The sequence below is a fragment of the Cetorhinus maximus genome, unplaced genomic scaffold (genome assembly GCF_964194155.1).
Source record: "Cetorhinus maximus unplaced genomic scaffold, sCetMax3.hap1.1 HAP1_SCAFFOLD_1225, whole genome shotgun sequence".
In the NCBI taxonomy this organism is placed as follows: domain Eukaryota; kingdom Metazoa; phylum Chordata; class Chondrichthyes; order Lamniformes; family Cetorhinidae; genus Cetorhinus; species Cetorhinus maximus.
In genome coordinates this window covers 32,646-52,500 of record NW_027597167.1, presented here as the reverse complement: position 1 = coordinate 52,500, position 19,855 = coordinate 32,646, and the positions used below count along the sequence as shown (strand labels likewise).

The 19,855-nt window shown below is 50.8% G+C and overlaps 1 protein-coding gene across 1 annotated transcript in view; it reads left to right on the top strand.

Annotated features, from left to right (window-relative positions):
- agxt2 (alanine--glyoxylate aminotransferase 2) overlaps positions 1–15,503 on the top strand; it is a gene marked incomplete at its 5' end in the record, with an annotated part of 56,986 nt that extends 41,483 nt beyond the window's left edge. The window contains 7 exons of the mRNA XM_078536452.1: positions 190–290; positions 5,635–5,727; positions 7,441–7,573; positions 12,748–12,836; positions 13,560–13,709; positions 14,457–14,555; positions 15,370–15,503. Of these exons, the coding sequence (XP_078392578.1) occupies positions 190–290; positions 5,635–5,727; positions 7,441–7,573; positions 12,748–12,836; positions 13,560–13,709; positions 14,457–14,555; positions 15,370–15,471 (767 nt within the window). The remainder of the gene's footprint in view (positions 1–189; positions 291–5,634; positions 5,728–7,440; positions 7,574–12,747; positions 12,837–13,559; positions 13,710–14,456; positions 14,556–15,369) is intronic.
- Positions 15,504–19,855: the final 4,352 nt, after the last annotated feature.

Genomic DNA, 19,855 nt, shown 5'->3' with positions numbered 1-19,855 from the left:
GGGTGGGGTGAGGGAGTGGGGGTGGGGTGATGATTTGGGGTGGGGTGAGGGGATTGGGTATTATGAGAGGTGGGAGGCATCAGGAGAGGATTGGCTGTGGGTCTGTGGGTGAGGTGGGGGAGCAGAGGTCAGGATTCCTTCGCAGCCTGTGATTGGTCAATGAATTGGTCTCTTCCTTCCTTGTGTCAGACAGTTGCCAGGCCAAGGACGCCTACATTGGACAGCTACACGCAACCCTCCAGTCTGCTGTACCCAATCGAGTGGCTGGATTCATTGCTGAACCCATCCAGGTAAGAAGCAGACCAGAGACATTCAGCTGATAACCTTTGTTATAAAGACGCTGGTATTGTGGGAGGAAATGGGAAGGGGTTAAGGTCCATTGTGTTATGATCCTCGGACAGGTCCTGGGATGTGGCTGGGATGGTCTGTAAAGTTCGTTTAAAGTTGTTAAAACACCTGCTTTTGGAATAAAGCCAAAATATTCCATGAGTTTTGAACAGATATGGTAAACTTTAAACAATCTCCTATATACCTATGTGCATGTGTGTGTTCTAATATTCTGAATTAACACGAGACACACATGAATTAACAAACACACTATAGTCGAACAGCCCACACTGCACATCGAATGGCAGATGCGGTGAAGACAGATTCCTTGGGTTTTCAGCAGCCCCCACAGATATCAGGGACACTGAGTCACTAAATCTCATTAATACTCTGTCCCCTTCACAAGAGATTCCAATTCTGCACTTGCGAAGATCTAGCCTCAGAACTCCTTTAGAGCCACTCCAGTTCAGACTACCTCAATGACACATCACCTCCTGGTAGTTTAACCAGTGGCATCAAGGAGCCCTAGCAGAACTGGAGTCAATGGGAATCAGGGGGAAAATTCTCTGCTGGTTGGAGTCATACCTAGCACAAAGGAAGATGGTTGTGGTTGTTGGAGGTCAATCATCTCAGCTCCAGGACATCACTGCTGGAGTTCCTCAGGGTAGTGTCCTCAGCCCAACCATCTTCAGCTGCTTCATCAATGACCTTCCTTCCTTCATAAGGTCAGAAGTGGGGATGTTCGCTGATGATTGCACAATGTTCAGCACCATTCACGACTCCTCAGATACTGAAGCAGTCCATGTCCAAATGCATCAAGACCTGGACAATATCCAGGCTTGGGCTGACAAGTGGCAAGTAACATTCGCGCCACACAAGTGCCAGGCAATGACCATCTCCAACAACAGAGAATCGAACCATCGCTCCTTGATGTTCAATGCCATCACCATCATTGAATCCCCCATCAACATCTTAGGGGTTACCATTGACCAGAAACTGAATTGGACTAGCCATATAAATACTGTGGCTACAAGAGCAGGTCAGAGACTAGGAATCCTGTGGGAAGTAATTCACCTCCTGACTCTCCCCAAAGCCTGTCCACCATCTACAAGACACAAGTCAGGAGTGTGATGGAATACTCCCCACTTGCCTGGATGAGTGCAGCTCTCACAACACTCAAGAAGCTGGACACCGTCCAGGACAAAGCAGCCCCGCTTGATCGGCACTACATCCACAAACATTCTCTCCCTCCACCACTGATGCACAGTAGCAGCAGTGTGTACCATCTACAAGATGCTCTGCAGGAATTCACCAAGGCTCCTTAGACAGCACCTTCCAAACCCACGACCTCTACCATCTAGAAGGACAAGGGCAGCAGATACATGGGAACACCACCACCTGGAATTTCCCCTCCAAGTCACTCACCACCCTGACTTGGAAATATATCGCCGTTCCTTCACTGTCGCTGGGTCAAAATCCTGGAACTCCCGTCCTAACAGCACTGTGGGTGTACCTACACCACATGGACTGCAGCGGTTCAAGAAGGCAGCTCACCACCACCTTCTCAAGGGCAATTAGGGATGGGCAATAAATGCTGGCCCAGCCAGTGAAGCCCACATCCCATGAATGAATTAAAAAAATCTTGTCTCCTGAGACTGCATTCCTCAAGATTCTGGAGACCACTGGCAAGTGCCTAATTACCGATATAATTTCAGCTTTTTACCAAGTGGCTAGCTTCACTGAGCTAGCACTGCCCCTGAATTTCACTGAGCTCCATCTTTCTCAGCTGTCCCAAGTAAATATTGCTTGTGGGCTCCATTGCCCACACTCTCAGCTGCACTGAACTATCAGTGGCTCCGAGGGTTTCTCGTAGCACAAACCTTTGCCACAGTGTAGAGCCACCAAACAGCTCCTGGGCCCCAGCTGCACAGCCAACACACAGCACTGCCGCTGCCTGGAATCTCTTCCCTGACTGACTCCACTGACTGACCCTTGTACGACTCTTCACTGACCCTTGAACTGCTCTGGGGAATCTACCTACACCCTCTCAGTGGGTCCCACCCCTGGTACTAAGCAGGAACCACTGTAACAGCATTGGAACATCCTGTCCCTTAACTATTACAATCTCCACAGAGACACACAGATCAATGGATTTCTTAAAAATTGGGATTGTGTACAGTGGGAGTGAACGGGAAGGGGTTTGGGTCCATTGGGATTGTGTACAGTGGGAGTGAACGGAAAGGGGTTTGGGTCCATTGGGATTGTATACAGTGGGAGTGAACGGAAAGGGGTTTGGGTCCATTGGGATTGTGTACAGTGGGGGTGAACGGGAAGGGGTTTGGGTCCATTGGGATTGTGTACAGTGGGAGTGAACGGGAAGTGGTTTGGGTCCATTGGGATTGTGTACAGTGGGAGTGAACGGGAAGGGGTTTGGGTCCATTGGGATTGTGTACAGTGGGGGTGAACGGGAAGGGGTTTGGGTCCATTGGGATTGTGTACAGTGGGAGTGAACGGGAAGGGGTTTGGGTCCATTGGGATTGTGTACAGTGGGAGTGAACGGGAAGGGGTTTGGGTCCATTGGGATTGTGTACAGTGAGAGTGAACGTGAAGTGGTTTGGGTCCATTTGGGATTGTGTACAGTGAGAGTGGACGGGAAGGGGTTTGTGTTCATTGGGATTCTGTACTGTGGGAGTGAATGGGAAGGGGTTTGAGTCCATTGGGATTGTGTACAGTGGGAGTGAACGGGAAGGGGTTTGGGTTTATTGGGATTGTGTACAGTGGGAGTGAATGGGAAGGGGTTTGGGATTGGGATTGTGGACAGTGGGAGTGAACGGGAAGTGGTTTGAGTCCATTGGGATTGTGTACAGTGGGAGTGAACGGGAAGGGGTTTGGGTTTATTGGGATTGTGTACAGTGGGGGTGAATGGGAAGGGGTTTGGGTTCATTGGGATTCTGTACTGTGGGAGTGAATGGGAAGGGGTTTGGGTCCATTGGGACGGTGGACAGTGGGAGTGAATGGGAAGTGGTTTGGGTCCATTGGGATTGTGTACAGTGGGAGTGAATGGGAAGGGGTTTGGGTTCATTGGGATTGTGTACTGTGGGGGTGAACAGGAAGGCATTTGGTTCCATTGGGATTGTGTGCAGTGGGAGTGAACGAGAAGGGGTTTGGGTTCATTGGGATTGTGTACAGTGGGGGTGAACAGGAAGGCATTTGGTTCCATTGGGATTGTGTACAGTGGGGGTGAACGGGAAGGGGTTTGGGTCCATTGGGATTGTGTACAGTGGGAATGAACGGGAAGGGGTTTGGGTCCATTGGGATTGTGTACAGTGGGAGTGAACCAGAAGGGGTTTGGGTCCATTGGGATTGTGTACAGTGGGAGTGAACCAGAAGGGGTTTGGGTCCATTGGGATTGTGTACAGTGGGGGTGAACGGGAAGGGGTTTGGGTCCATTGGGATTGTGTACAGTGTGGGTGAACGGGAAGGGGTTTGGGCCAATTCGGATTGTGTACAGTGGGAGTGAACGGGAAGGGGTTTGGGTCCATTGGGATTGTGTACAGTGGGAGTGAACGGAAATGGGTTTGGTTCCATTGGGCTTGTGTACAGTGGGGGTGAATGGGAAGGGGTTTGGGATTGGGATTGTGTACAGTGGGAGTGAACGGTAAAGGGTTTGGGATTGGGATTGTGTACAGTGGGAGTAAATGGGAAGGGGTTTGGTTCCATTGGGATTGTGTACAGTGGGAGTGAACGGGAAGGGGTTTGGTTCCATTGGGATTGTGTACAGTGGGAGTGAACGGGGAGGGGTTTGGGTCCATTGGGATTGTGTACAGTGGGAGTGAACGGGAAGGGGTTTGGGATTGGGATTGTGTACAGTGGGGGTGAATGGGAAGGGGTTTGGGATTGGGATTGTGTACAGTGGGAGTGAATGGGAATGTGTTTGGGTCCATTGGGATTGTGTACAGTTGGAGTGAATGGGAAGAGGTTTGGGTCCATTGGGCTTGTGTACAACGGGAGTGAACGAGAAGGGGTTTGGGATTGGGATTGTGTACAGTGGGAGTGAATGAGAAGGGGTTTGGGTCCATTGGGATTGTGTACAGTGGGAGTGAACGAGAAGGGGTTTGGGATTGGGATTGTGTACAGTGGGAGTGAATGGGAAGAGGTTTGGGTCCATTGGGATTGTGTACAGTGGGAGTGAATGGGAAGTGGTTTGGGTCCATTGGGATTGTGTACAGTGGGAGTGAATGGGAAGGGGTTTGGGTTCATTGGGATTGTGTACTGTGGGGGTGAACAGGAAGGCATTTGGTTCCATTGGGATTGTGTGCAGTGGGAGTGAACGAGAAGGGGTTTGGGTTCATTGGGATTGTGTACAGTGGGGGTGAACAGGAAAGCATTTGGTTCCATTGGGATTGTGTACAGTGGGGGTGAACGGGAAGGGGTTTGGGTCCATTGGGATTGTGTACAGTGGGAATGAACGGGAAGGGGTTTGGGTCCATTGGGATTGTGTACAGTGGGAGTGAACCAGAAGGGGTTTGGGTCCATTGGGATTGTGTACAGTGGGGGTGAACGGGAAGGGGTTTGGGTCCATTGGGATTGTGTACAGTGTGGGTGAACGGGAAGGGGTTTGGGCCAATTCGGATTGTGTACAGTGGGAGTGAACGGGAAGGGTCTTGGGATTGGGATTGTGTACAGTGGGAGTGAATGGGAAGAGGTTTGGGTCCATTGGGATTGTATACAGTGGGGGTGAATGGGAAGGGGTTTGGGATTGGGATTGTGTACAGTGGGACTGAACGAGAAGGGGTTTGGGTGCATTGGGATTGTGTACAGTTGGAGTGAATGGGAAGAGGTTTGGGTCCATTGGGATTGTGTACAGTGGGAGGGAATGGGAAGAGGTTTGGGTCCATTGGGATTGTGTACAGTGGGAGGGAATGGGAAGAGGTTTGGGTCCATTGGGATTGTGTACAGTGGGAGTGAATGGGAAAGGGTTTGTGCACAGTAGGATGGTCAGGAAGGTAGTGGTGAATTGGGAGTGTTTCCCGGGATCCATTGCTGTCCTTGTGGATTGGTTCTGATATTTGGGGTTTATTTTCAGTATCTAGATGGCGAGTCTGCTGTGAATTACTCTGATGACAATACTGCGTGGGTCTCACATTGTTTAATATGCAGGTTTTGAGCTGGTTTTTAATGCCAGTGTTTGTCACAATGTAAGAATATCAAATAATGATGGAATTGTATTTGGAACGTGGAGCTTGTTCACAATGGGTTCTCCGAGACTGGGATATAATGAATAAGGATTGGATTGTCTCTCCACAGGGTGTCAATGGGGTTGTGCAATATCCTAAAGGATTTCTGAAGGAGGTCGCTGAGATTATTCGAGAAAGAGGAGGATTATACATATCTGACGAGGTGAGAGATACACAGGGGTCATCATGGATCTTTCATGTGATGGTAATTTATTAATTAAGGGGAACGTCTCACTGTGGATATTCGATATGGATATCAACTGAAAAATTCCTGGAATTGGGAATTCTGCAGAGTATTCTGTTCCGAATTCCAAGGTTTTGTCAGGAATTTCATAATATACTAAGAATGTTGGGGAATGTGGAAAGGTTTTTAATCCCATTGGAAGAGCAGCAGCTCCCCCAGTATCATTATATTATTGTTACAATTGGGAGATTTATAAGATTATTATGTTTTAACACTGCATCTTTTTGTTTATAAGGGTGTTATAGTTCGGGACTGTATCTTTAAATGTAAATGAAAGGGGTCATGTGACATGTGTCTGACAGTAAACCTTGGTTGTTTAATTGTTCGAGATCGGAAGACCCAGACTGTTTTATTGAGAGGGAGGTGGAAGATACTTACACACATGGATAATGACAGCAGTTTCTCAATCTATAATGAGCAGACCCAAAGTCCCAGAAAGATGTTATTGATATTAAATTATAAACAGTTGCATTGCAAACTATCCCTTTATTTATAAGATGAAAGATAGTCGGGATCAAAGATAACTGGTTAACATTTCTACTTAGATACAAGGCTGTGTTTCCCATTGCCATGGAGAAGAGGGTAGTGGAAGCCATTTTGAGATCAGCTTACAGACTTCCCTATAAAACCCAGAAATATCACAGACAGAATGAAGTTGCAATTTTGTCTTGTGGTTCCTGCTGACCCTATCACTCACCATGTGGAGTGCAGATTGAAGGCTGTGTTCACGAGGGGTTAAAGGAGGCTGGATGATTTGCCTAGATTGGAGCTAAAGGAAGAAATCTACAGTGTAACTCTGAGTGAGAGAGAGTTCAGTGATTAGAAGTTACCCAGCTGGGAAAATAAAAAGGATCAAACCCATTTGAAGCTGGGAATAACTGTGAGTTTATGGTATAAGAACTGTAACTCCACACAGTGTGATGTACCATAATTAACAAGGTGTCATTTATTCCTATAGTTTATAGTACAAGTTGTCTACAAGAGAAAATGGTGTTTGGTCAATAGTGTTTTGTCTGTTATTTGATGCTATAAAATTTCTCTTTAAAAATGAAATCTTAATACATCATCCTCTCAGTTAATAACTGGAGGTTTGAATGTCTCTAAACCATTCTCAGTCTCAATGGAGATTGGAATATTATAAATAACTCATTACAACAGGTTAACTGGTTGTTTTCCTTAATCCTGTCAGCTATCTTCAGATAAACAGAGACCACATTTCAGATCGAATCCACTGACCAGGAGGCATAGCAGTAACAGGAACAGGAGGAGGCCATTCAGCCCCTCAAGTCTATTTGCCATATATCCACTTTTGTTCCATTTCTCCTAATAGTTTTGATTAACAGAAATCTAACAATCTCTGATTTTAAATGAATAATTGCTGATTGTGAATGGTTAAGGCGAGTGGGGGAGTTGGGGGGAGCAGGAAACAAGGGGCAGGGGAGGGGACAGGGACAGGCTGGGGGAAGGGGAGAAGGATGGTGATGATGGCAGGTCATTGGAAAGGGGTCTTGGCTGACTTGGACCCCTCCTGCCGTGTTGAGAGGGAAGGATTAACACCAGCCCCTATGATTTGTCAAATCCGGTGAAGGCAGTGTTAGCTTGACCCATGACCTTGTGCAATGTCCTTCGCAGGTTCAAACTGGATTCGGCCGCTTGGGGAGCCATTATTGGGGTTTCCAGGCACACGGAGTGAAACCAGATATTGTCACCATGGCAAAGGGAATTGGCAACGGATTTCCCATGGGCGCGGTGGTTACCACACCTGGTGAGTTAATTGGGCACATGTAGTTCAAAGGTCAGGGGTTAAGTAGACTGAAGCCACCTGTGACAGGTTGAAGAATGGCCAACCCCTCCCAGTGAGTGAGAGCCAGACCATGAGATCCAGGTTCAACCTCAATCCCACAGGATTACAGAGACGCCAACGTCTAGACAACCAGCTATGAACATCAGGCAGGGGGGATGGGGAGAGGGTTGTGAGGGGACAAGGGATGGGGGGAAATTGGGAAAGGGGGTTTATAAGTAGCCCCTCTCTCTCCCGCTGGATGTTTCATGTCAGAGGTACTGATACTGAGAATGCCCTGTCACTCAATTCTCAAATTAAATATCAACCAAATCCTGGTCGAATAGTTCAGACAGCAGGAGATCCAATCCCAGCCTGGTCAGTTTGAAAATGTAAATATAGTTTTTTTCAGTGATTGCGACCATTTCAGCTGAGGCTTCTCAACATCACAGGTTTTGTAAGTGGTGGTGTTCCCATCTGTCTGCTGCCCTTGTCCTTCTAGATGGTAGTGGTCGTGGGTTTGGAAGGTGCTGTCAAAGGAGCCTTGGTGAATTCCTACAGTGCATCTTGTAGATGGTACACACGGCAGCTACTGTGCATCGGTGGTGAAGGGAGTGAAAGTTTGTGGATGTGGTGCCAATCAAGTGGCTGCTTTGTCCTGGATGGTGTCAAGCTTCTTGAGTGTTGTGGGAGCTGCACTCATCCAGGCAAGTGGGGAGTATTCCATCACACTCCTGACTTGTGCCTTGTAGATGGGGGACAGGCTTTGGAGAGTCAGGGGGTGAGTTACTTATCACAGGATTCCTAGCCTCTGACCTGCTCTTGTAGCCACAGTATTTATATGGCTAGTCCAGTTCAGTTTCTGGTCAATGGTAACCTCCAGGATGTTGATAGTGGGAGATTCAGTGATGGTAATGCCATTGAACATCAAGGGACGATGGTTAAATTCTTTCTTGCTGGAGATGGTCATTGCCTGACACTTGTGTGGCATGAATGTTACTTGCCACTTGTCAGCCCAAGCCTGGATATTGTCTGGGTCTTGCTGTATTTGGAAATGGAAGCATCTTTGGAAAGAGAAAAAGAGTTAATGTGTTCGAGATAACCGTTCTTTAAAGGCCCAATAAAAGGTCATCGACCTGCAACGTTAACTCTGTTCTCCTCACCACAGATGCTGCCAGACCTGCTGAATATTTCCAAAGATTTCTGTTTTTATTTTAGGTTTCCAGGATCTGAACGATTTTCCTTTTCCGTGATTTATTCAGGAGAATTGGTATACACTCGGTGGGATAGTTTGGGGAGATTGGGTGTGGTGTACACTCGGTGGGATAGTTTGGGGAGATTGGGTGTTGTGTACACTCAGTGGGATAGTTTGGGGAGATTGGGTGTTGTGTACACTCGGTGGGACAGTTTGGGGAGATTGGGTGTTGTGTACACTCGGTGGGATAGTTTGGGGAGATTGGGTGTTGTGTACACTCAGCGGGGTAGTTTGGGGAGATTGGGTGAGGGGTACACTCGGTGGGATAGTCTGAGGAGATTGGGTATTGTGTACACTCGGTGGGATAGTTTGGGAAGATTGGGTGTTGTGTACACTCGGTGGGATAGTTTGAGGAGATTGGGTGTTGTGTACACTCGGTGAGATAGTTTGGGAAGATTGGGTGTTGTGTACACTCGGTGGGATAGTTTGGGGAGATTGGGTGAGGGGTACACTCGGTGGGATAGTTTGAGGAGATTGGGTATTGTGTACACTCGGTGGGATAGTTTGGGAAGATTGGGTGTTGTGTACACTCGGTGGGATAGTTTGGGGAGATTGGGTGTTGTGTACACTCAGTGGGATAGTTTGGGGAGATTGGGTGTGGTGTACACTCGGTGGGATAGTTTGAGGAGATTGGGTGTTGTGTACACTCGGTGGGATAGTTTGGGGAGATTGGGTGTTGTGTACACTCAGTGGGATAGTTTGGGGAGATTGGGTGTGGGGTACACTCGGTGGGATAGTTTGGGGAGATTGGGTGTTGTGTACACTCGGTGGGATAGTTTGGGGAGATTGGGTGTTGTGTACACTCGGTGGGACAGTTTGGGGAGATTGGGTGTTGTGTACACTCGGTGGGATAGTTTGGGGAGATTGGGTGTTGTGTACACTCAGCGGGGTAGTTTGGGGAGATTGGGTGAGGGGTACACTCGGTGGGATAGTTTGAGGATATTGGGTATTGTGTACACTCGGTGGGATAGTTTGGGAAGATTGGGTGTTGTGTACACTCGGTGGGATAGTTTGAGGAGATTGGGTGTTGTGTACACTCGGTGAGATAGTTTGGGAAGATTGGGTGTTGTGTACACTCGGTGGGATAGTTTGGGGAGATTGGGTGTTGTGTACACTCGGTGGGACAGTTTGGGGAGATTGGGTGTTGTGTACACTCGGTGGGATAGTTTGGGGAGATTGGGTGTTGTGTACACTCGGTGGGATAGTTTGGGGGGATTGGGTGTTGTGTACACTCGGTGGGATAGTTTGGGGAGATTGGGTGTTGTGTACACTCGGTGGGATAGTTTGGGGAGATTGGGTGTTCGGTACACTCGGTGGGACAGTTTCGGGAGATTGGATGTTGTGTACACTCGGTGTGATAGTTTGGGGAGATTGGGTGTTGTGTAAACTCAGTGGGGTAGTTTGGGGAGATTGGGTGTGGTGTACACTAGGTGTGGTAGTTTGGGGAGATTGGGTGTTGTGTACACTCGGTGGGATAGTTTGGGGAGATTGGGTGTGGTGTACACTCGGTGTGATAGTTTGAGGAGATTGGGTGTTGTGTACACTCGGTGGGATAGTTTGGGAAGATTGGGTGTTGTGTACACTCGGTGGGATAGTTTGAGGAGATTGGGTGTTGTGTACACTCGGTGGGATAGTTTGAGGAGATTGGGTGTTGTGTACACTCGGTGAGATAGTTTGGGGAGATTGGGTGTTGTGTACACTCGGTGGGATAGTTTGGGGAGATTGGGTATTGTGTACACTCGGTGGGACAGTTTGGGGAAATTGGGTGTTGTGTACACTCGGTGGGACAGCTTGGGGAGATTGGGTGTTGTGTACACTCGGTGGGGTAGTTTGGGGAGATTGGGTGTGGGGTACACTCGGTGGGATAGTTTGGGGAGATTGGGTGTTGTGTACACTCGGTGGGATAGTTTGGGGAGATTGGGTGTTGTGTACACTCGGTGGGGTAGTTTGGGGAGATTGGGTGTGGGGTACACTCGGTGTGATAGTTTGAGGAGATTGGGTGTTGTGTACACTCGGTGTGATAGTTTGGGGAGAGTGGGTGTTGTGTACACTCGGTGTAATAGATTGAGGAGATTGGGTGTTGTGTACACTCGGTGTAATAGATTGACGAGATTGGGTGTTGTGTACACTCGGTGTGATAGTTTGGGGAGATTGGGTGTTGTGTACACTCGGTGGGATAGTTTGGGGAGAGTGGGTGTTGTGTACACTCGGCGTGATAGTTTGAGGAGATTGGGTGTTGTGTACACTCGGTGTGATAGTTTGGGGAGATTGGGTGTTGTGTACACTCGGTGTGATAGTTTGGGGATATTGGGTGTTGTGTACACTCGGTGGGATAGTTTGGGGAGATTGGGTGTTGTGTACACTCGGTGTGATAGTTTGGGGAGATTGGGTGTTGTGTACACTCGGTGGGATAGTTTGGGGAGAGTGGGTGTTGTGTACACTCGGCGTGATAGTTTGAGGAGATTGGGTGTTGTGTACACTCGGTGTGATAGTTTGGGGAGATTGGGTGTTGTGTACACTCGATGTGATAGTTTGGGGAGATTGGGTGTTGTGTACACTCGGTGGGATAGTTTGGGGGGATTGGGTGTTGTGTACACTCGGTGGGATAGTTTGGGGAGATTGGGTGTTGTGTACACTCAGTGGGATAGTTTGGGGAGATTGGGTGTTGTGTACACACGGTGCGGTAGTTTGGGGAGTTTGGGTGTGATGTACACTCGGTGGGATAGTTTGAGGATATTGGGTGTTGTGTACACTCGGTGGGATAGTTTGGGGAGATTGGGTGTTGTGTACACTCGGTGGGATAGCTTGAGGATATTGGGTGTTGTGTACACTCGGTGGGATAGTTTGGGGAGATTGGGTGTTGTGTACACTCGGTGGGATAGTTTGGGGAGATTGGGTGTTGTGTACACTCGGTGGGATAGTTTGGGGAGATTGGGTGTTGTGTACACTCGGTGGGATAGTTTGGGGATATTGGGTGTTGTGTACTCTCGGTGGGATAGTTTGGGGAGATTGGGTGTTGTGTACACTCGGTGGGATAGTTTGGGGAGATTGGGTGTTGTGTACACTCGGTGTGATAGTTTGGGGAGATTGGGTGTTGTGTACACTCGGTGTGATAGTTTGGGGAGATTGGGTGTTGTGTACACTCGGTGGGATAGTTTGGGGAAATTGGGTGTTGTGTACACTCGGTGGGATAGTTTGGGGAGATTGGGTGTTGTGTACACTCGGTGGGATAGTTTGGGGAGATTGGGTGTTGTGTACACTTGGTGGGATAGTTTGGGGATATTGGGTGTTGTGTACACTCGGTGTGATAGTTTGGGGATATTGGGTGTTGTGTACACTCGGTGGGATAGTTTGGGGAGATTGGGTGTTGTGTACACTCGGTGGGATAGTTTGAGGATATTGGGTGTTGTGTACACTCGGTGGGATAGTTTGGGGAGATTGGGTGTTGTGTACACTCGGTGGGATAGTTTGGGGAGATTGGGTGTTGTGTACACTCGGTGGGATAGTTTGGGGAGATTGGGTTTTGTGTACACTCGGTGGGACAGTTTGAGGAGATTGGGTGTTGTGTACACTCGGTGGGATAGTTTGGTGAGATTGGGTGTTGTGTACACTCGGTGGGATAGTTTGGGGATATTGGGTGTTGTGTACACTCGGTGGGATAGTTTGGGGAGATTGGGTGTTGTGTACACTCGGTGGGATAGTTTGGGGATATTGGGTGTTGTATACACTCGGTGGGATAGTTTGGGGATATTGGGTGTTGTGTCCACTCGGTGTGATAGTTTGGGGAGATTGGGTGTTGTGTACACTCGGTGGGATAGTTTGAGGATATTGGGTGTTGTGTACACTCGGTGGGATAGTTTGGCTCAAATGGAACCTTCACTCTGTTTCTATTTCTGCGTTTCAGAGATTGCTGCTTCCTTGTCTGAGGCGATGACCTTCAACACATTCGGAGGGAACCCACTGGCCTGTGCGATTGGATCCACCGTCCTCGAGGTCAGATTCTCCACAAGCAATAATTCAGAATAAAGGAGAGGCTGACACCAAATGTGTGAATGTGCGCAGCGTGAAAGTGTGAGCATGTATAGTGCGAGTGTTCAGTGTACACATGCTGTGTGAGTGTGTGCAGTGCGAGTGTTCAGTGTACACATGCTGTGTGAGTGTGTGCAGTGCGAGTGTTCAGTGTACACACATGCTGTGTGAGTGTGTGCAGTGCGAGTGTTCAGTGTACACACATGCTGTGTGAGTGTGTGCAGTGCGAGTGTTCAGTGTACACACATGCTGTGTGAGTGTGTGCAGTGCGAGTGTTCAGTGTACACATGCTGTGTGAGTGTGTGCAGTGCGAGTGTTCAGTGTACACACATGCTGTGTGAGCGTGTGCAGTGCGAGTGTTCAGTGTACACACATGCTGTGTGAGCGTGTGCAGTGCGAGTGTTCAGTGTACACATGCTGTGTGAGCGTGTGCAGTGCGAGTGTTCAGTGTACACACATGCTGTGTGAGTGTGTGCAGTGCGAGTGTTCAGTGTACACATGCTGTGTGAGTGTGTGCAGTGCGAGTGTTCAGTGTACACATGCTGTGTGAGTGTGTGCAGTGCGAGTGTTCAGTGTACACATATGGTGTGTGCAATGCAGCCGTGTGAAGCCAGACATTGACCCTGCAGCAGTGACTTTGCTGTAATAAGGTTTTTGTGGTGCTGATAGTGTGTTTCCTCTTTGAAGGTGATAGAAGCAGACGGTTTGATGTCAAATAGTGAAACGCTCGGGACACACTTACTGCTCCAGTTAGCGAAGCTGCGAGATGAGTTTGAGATTGTTGGTGATGTGCGAGGGAAGGGACTGATGGTCGGCGTCGAGATGGTCCAAGATAAGGTGTGTGGACCCCCACCCTCCGAGCTGGCCCAGTGGAACTGGCAGTGAGAGTGAGGAGATGGGGAGTGGGAGTGCGGGTGAAGGTTGGGGTGGGGGTTGTATTTGGGAGAGGGAGTGGGGATTCAGGCTGCAGTTTGTGTCTGAATTCTGTACTTGCCTCAGTGAGTAGAGTGTGTAAAGGTGCTGGCAGTGTCTGTGCTGAGGGTACTGCTCTTGCCTACGACTCCCTGTCACCCTCTGATCCTTCTGCATTCACACTTTGTGCCTCGGTCACTCTCAGAGCCTCCTGGCCTTGCAGTCTCACCACACGCAGCATCTGTTTTAATTTAATTCCTTTTTTAATATTCTTACTACATCCTGAACACAAGCTTATTAGAAATGACATTTTGCCATTTAACTTTAACACATTTCTCCCTTTGCATATTCAAGGAACATTTTTAATTTCATTAAAACTATTGGAGAGGTTTTCTGACCAATCCCGGGTTTGTGTGGAGGTGGGTGGGGAAGGCCGAAGATTATCCTGCAGGGGTCCCGGGGATTTGAGGAGAGGGAGGTGGGCAGAAAGTGCAGTCGGATATGGAGCCAGAGTCTCAATCAAATGGGCTTTGGAGCCAGCAGACAGTATGGCCCACTAGCCCCCTGTGCCCACAGGGTGAATCATACTCCCTGTCCTTCCCGCTCTCCCAGACTGGGAACTTGGGGGATCAACTCTTCATTTATCACAATGATTTTTCTATCCATTCACAGGCATCTCAGAAACCTCTACCTACGCAAGAAATGGACCAGATTTTGGAGGATTGCAGAGAGATGGGACTCCTTCTGGGTAAAGGCGGAATGTATGGTCAGGTAATGAATTAAAACGCACAGCACACAGAAACCAGCCTAGTTGGACATTATTGCTTTACTCTGTATCTAACCCCGTGCTGTACCTGTCCTGGGAGCGTTTGATGGGGACGGTGTAGAGGGCGCTTTACTCTGTATCTAACCCCGTGCTGTACCTGTCCTGGGAGTGTTTCATGGGACAGTGTAGAGGGAGCTTTACTCTGTATCTAACCCCGTGCTGTACCTGTCCTGGGAGTGTTTGATGGGGACAGTGTAGAGGGAGCTTTACTCTGTATCTAACCCCGTGCTGTACCTGTCCTGGGAGTGTTTGATTTGGACAGTGTAGAGGGAGCTTTACTCTGTATCTAACCCCGTGCTGTACCGGTCCAGAGAGTGTTTGATGGGGACAGTGTAGAGGGATCTTTACTCTGTATCTAACCCCGTGCTGTACCTGCCCTGGGAGTGTTTGATGGGGACAGTGTAGAGGGAGCTTTACTCTGTATCTAACCCCGTGCTGTACCTGTCCTGGGAGTGTTTGATGGGGATAGTGTAGAGGGAGCTTTACTCTGTATCTGACCCCGTGCTGTACCTGTCCTGGGAGTGTTTGATGGGGACAGTGTAGAGAGAGCTTTACTCTGTATCTGACCCCGTGCTGTACCTGTCCTGGGAGTGTTTGATGGGGACGGTGTAGAGGGAGTTTTACTCTGTATCTAACCCCGTGCTGTACCTGTCCTGGGAGTGTTTGGTGGGGACGGTGTAGAGGGAGCTTTACTCTGTATCTAACCCCATGCTGTACCTACTCTTTGACACTCTCTCTCTATCTCTTGTTTACCTGTAGACATTCCGGATGAATCCTCCGATGTGCATCTCGCGCCAGGACATTGATTTCGCAGTGACTGTGTTTCGAGTAGCATTGCAGAGGCAAACCAGGGGGAGATAGTCAGAGCATCGCTCCGTGTAACTGAGATCGACACGGAAACAGACTTCACTTTCCTTCCACTGCCGATTAAACGCATTCTTCAATGTTAACATGGATTCTGCTACAAGCACTAACTCTAACGCTCTAACTCTCCAGCCCTTGTCCCAGTGCAAACAAATTCACTTTGTCTCACTGGCTCTGAGCGTGGGGGTTATACTGGCTTTAACTGATTTTAAAAATCTCATCCCTGTCTTCAAATCTGGCCATGGCCCCGCCACATCTTTGTAAACACCTCCAGCCCCTACACCCCTCCCTATCTCCGTAACCTCCTCCAGTCCCTACACCCCTCCCTATCTCCGTAACCTCCTCCAGCCCCTACAACCCTCCCTATCTCCGTAACCCCCTCCAGTCCCTACACCCCTCCCTATCTCCGTAACCCCCTCCAGTCCCTACACCCCTCCCTATCTCCGTAACCCCCTCCAGTCCCTACACCCCTCCCTATCTCCGTAACCTCCTCCAGCCCCTACACCCCTCCCTATCTCCGTAACCTCCTCCAGCCCCTACACCCCTCCCTATCTCCGTAACCTCCTCCAGACCCCACACCCCTCCCTATCTCTGTAACCTCCTCCAGCCCCTACACCCCTCCCTATCTCCGTAACCTCCTCCAGCCCCTACACCCCTCCCTATCTCCGTAACCTCCTCCAGCCCCTACACCCCTCCCTATCTCCGTAACCTCCTCCAGCCCCTACACCCCTCCCTATCTCCGTAACCTCCTCCAGCCCCTACACCCCTCCCTATCTCCGTAACCTCCTCCAGCCCCTACACCCCTCCCTATCTCCGTAACCTCCTCCAGCCCCTACACCCCTCCCTATCTCCGTAACCTCCTCCAGCCCCTACACCCCTCCCTATCTCCGTAACCTCCTCCAGCCCCTACACCCCTCCCTATCTCCGTAACCTCCTCCAGCCCCTACACCCCTCCCTATCTCCGTAACCTCCTCCAGCCCCTACAACCTCCCTATCTCTGTAACCTCCTCCAGCCCCTACACCCCTCCCTATCTCCGTAACCTCCTCCAGCCCCTACAGCCCTCCCTATCTCCGTAACCTCCTCCAGCCCCTACACCCCTCCCTATCTCCGTAACCTCCTCCAGCCCCTACAGCCCTCCCTATCTCTGTTACCTCCTCCAGCCCCTACACCCCTCCCTATCTCTGTAACCTCCTCCAGCCCCTACAACCCTCCCTATCTCTGTAACCTCCTCCAGCCCCCTACAACCCTCCCTATCTCTGTAACCACCTCCAGCATCTACACCCCTCCCTATCCCTGTAACCTCCTCCAGCCCCTACACCCCTCCCTATCTCCGTAACCTCCTCCAGCCCCTACAGCCCTCCCTATCCCTGTAACCTCCTCCAGCCCCTACAGCCCTCCCTATCTCCGTAACCTCCTCCAGCCCCTACACCCCTCCCTATCTCCGTAACCTCCTCCAGCCCTTACAACCCTCCCTATCTCTGTTACCTCCTCCAGCCCCTACACCCCTCCCTATCTCCGTAACCTCCTCCAGCCCCTACACCCCTCCCTATCTCCATAACCTCCTCCAGCCCCTACACCCCTCCCTATCTCTGTAACCTCCTCCAGTCCCTACACCCCTCCCTATCTCTGTAACCTCCTCCAGCCCCTACACCCCTCCCTATCTCTGTAACCTCCTCCAGCCCCTACACCCCTCCCTATCTCTGTAACCTCCTCCAGTCCCTACACCCCTCCCTATCTCTGTAACCTCCTCCAGCCCCTACAGCCCTCCCTATCTCTGTAACCTTCTCCAGCCCCTACACCCCTCCCTAAATCTGTAACCTCCTCCAGGCCCTACACCCCTCCCTATCTCTGTAACCTCCTCCAGTCCCTACACCCCTCCCTATCTCTGTAACCTCCTCCAGTCCCTACACCCCTCCCTATCTCTGTAACCTCCTCCAGTCCCTACAACCCTCCCTATCTCTGTAACCTTCTCCAGCCCCTACACCCCTCCCTAAATCTGTAACCTCCTCCAGCCCCTACACCCCTCCCTATCCCTGTAACCTCCTCCAGCCCCTACACCCCTCCCTATCCCTGTAACCTCCTCCAGCCGCTACACCCCTCCCTATCTCCGTAACCTCCTCCAGCCCCTACACCCCTCCCAATCTCTGTAACCTCCTCCAGCCCCTACACCCCTCCCTATCCCTGTAACCTCCTCCAGCCCCTACACCCCTCCCTATCTCTGTAACCTCCTCCAGCCCCTACACCCCTCCCTATCTCCGTAACCTCCTCCAGCCCTTACAACCCTCCCTATCTCTGTAACCACCTCCAGCATCTACACCCCTCCCTAAATCTGTAACCTCCTCCTGCCCCCACACCCCTCCCTATCTCTGTTACCTCCTCCAGCCCCTACACCCCTCCCTATCTCTGTAACCTCCTCCAGCCCCTACACCCCTCCCTATCTCCGTAACCTCCTCCAGCCACTACAGCCCTCCCTATCCCTGTAACCTCCTCCAGCCCCTACACTCCTCCCTATCTCTGTTACCTCCTCCAGCCCTTACAACCCTCCCTATCTCTGTAACCACCTCCAGCATCTACACCCCTCCCTATCCTTTTAACATCCTACAGTCCCTACAACCCTCCCTATCTCTGTAATCTCCTCCTGCCCCTACACCCCTCCCTATCTCTGTAACCTCCTCCAGTCCCTACACCCCTCCCTATCTCTGTAACCTCCTCCTGCCCCTACACCATTCCCTATCTCTGTAACCTCCTCCAGCCCTGACAACCCTCCCTATCTCTGTAACCTCCTCCTGCCCCTACACAACTCCCTATCTCTGGAACCTCCTCCAGCCCCTACAACCCTCCCTATCTCTGTAACCTCCTCCTGCCCCTACACTCCTCCCTATCTCTGTGACCTCCTCCAGCCCTGACAACCCTCCCTATCTCTGTAACCTCCTCCTGCCCCCACACGCCTCCCTATCTCTGTAACCTCCTCCAGCCCCTACACCCCTCCCTAATCTGTAACGACCTCCAGCCCCTACACCCCTCCCTATCCCTGTAACCTCCTCCAGCCCCTACACCCCTCCCTATCTCTGTAACCTCCTCCAGCCCTTACAACCCTCCCTATCTCTGTAACCTCCTCCTGCCCCCACACCCCTCCCTATCTCTGTTACCTCCTCCAGCCTCTACACCCCTCCCTGTCTCTGTAACCACCTCCAGCCCCTCCCTATCTCTGTAACCTCCTCCAGCCGCTACACCCCTCTGTGATCTCTGCGCTCCTCTGTCCAGCCTTTTGTACATCCCCATTTTATTCGCTCTACCATTGATGGCTGTGCCTTCAGCTGTCTAGACCCCAAGCTCTGGAATTCCCTCCCTACCCCTCTGTCTCTCTCTTTCCTCCTTTCCCTTCATAATCCTTAAACCCCAACTCCATGATCAAACTCAAATCATCTGCCCTATGATCACCTTAATTGGCTCCATGTCAAATTTAGTTAATGTCCTGATGAAGTACCTTGGGTTCCTTTACACTCTGGGTGTTATGCAAATGTAAGTTGTTGTTATGTGTTGTTTAAAGTGTCCATAACATGTTCTAATAAGCCCTCCCCATAGGTATTCCCTTCCTCTTATATTGCTTCATTTCCTGACACCAAATGCACCCAGGCTCCTGCCCCCTCGCCACTTACCTGTGCTGACCCCTCGCCACTTACCTGTGCTGACCCCTCGCCACTTACCTGTGCTGCCCCCTCGCCACTTACCTGTGCTGACCCCTCGCCACTTACCTGTGCTGCCCCCTCGCCACTTACCTGTGCTCCTGCCCCCTCGCCACTTACCTGTGCTCCTGCCCCCTCGCCACTTACCTGTGCTGCCCCCTCCCCACTTACCTGTGCTGCCCCCTCCCCACTTACCTGTGCTGCCCCCTCCCCACTTACCTGTGCTGCCCCCTCCCCACTTACCTGTGCTGCCCCCTCCCCACTTACCTGTGCTGCCCCCTCCCCACTTACCTGTGCTGCCCCCTCCCCACTTACCTGTGCTGCCCCCTCCCCACTTACCTGTGCTGCCCCCTCGCCACTTACCTGTGCTGCCCCCTCCCCACTTACCTGTGCTGCCCCCTCCCCACTTACCTGTGCTGCCCCCTCCCCACTTACCTGTGCTGCCCCCTCCCCACTTACCTGTGCTGCCCCCTCCCCACTTACCTGTGCTGCCCCCTCCCCACTTACCTGTGCTGCCCCCTCCCCACTTACCTGTGCTGCCCCCTCCCCACTTACCTGTGCTGCCCCCTCGTCACTTACCTGTGCTGCCCCCTCTCCATTTACCTGTGCTGCCCCCTCCCCACTTACCTGTGCTGCCCCCTCCCCACTTACCTGTGCTGCCCCCTCCCCACTTACCTGTGCTGCCCCCTCCCCA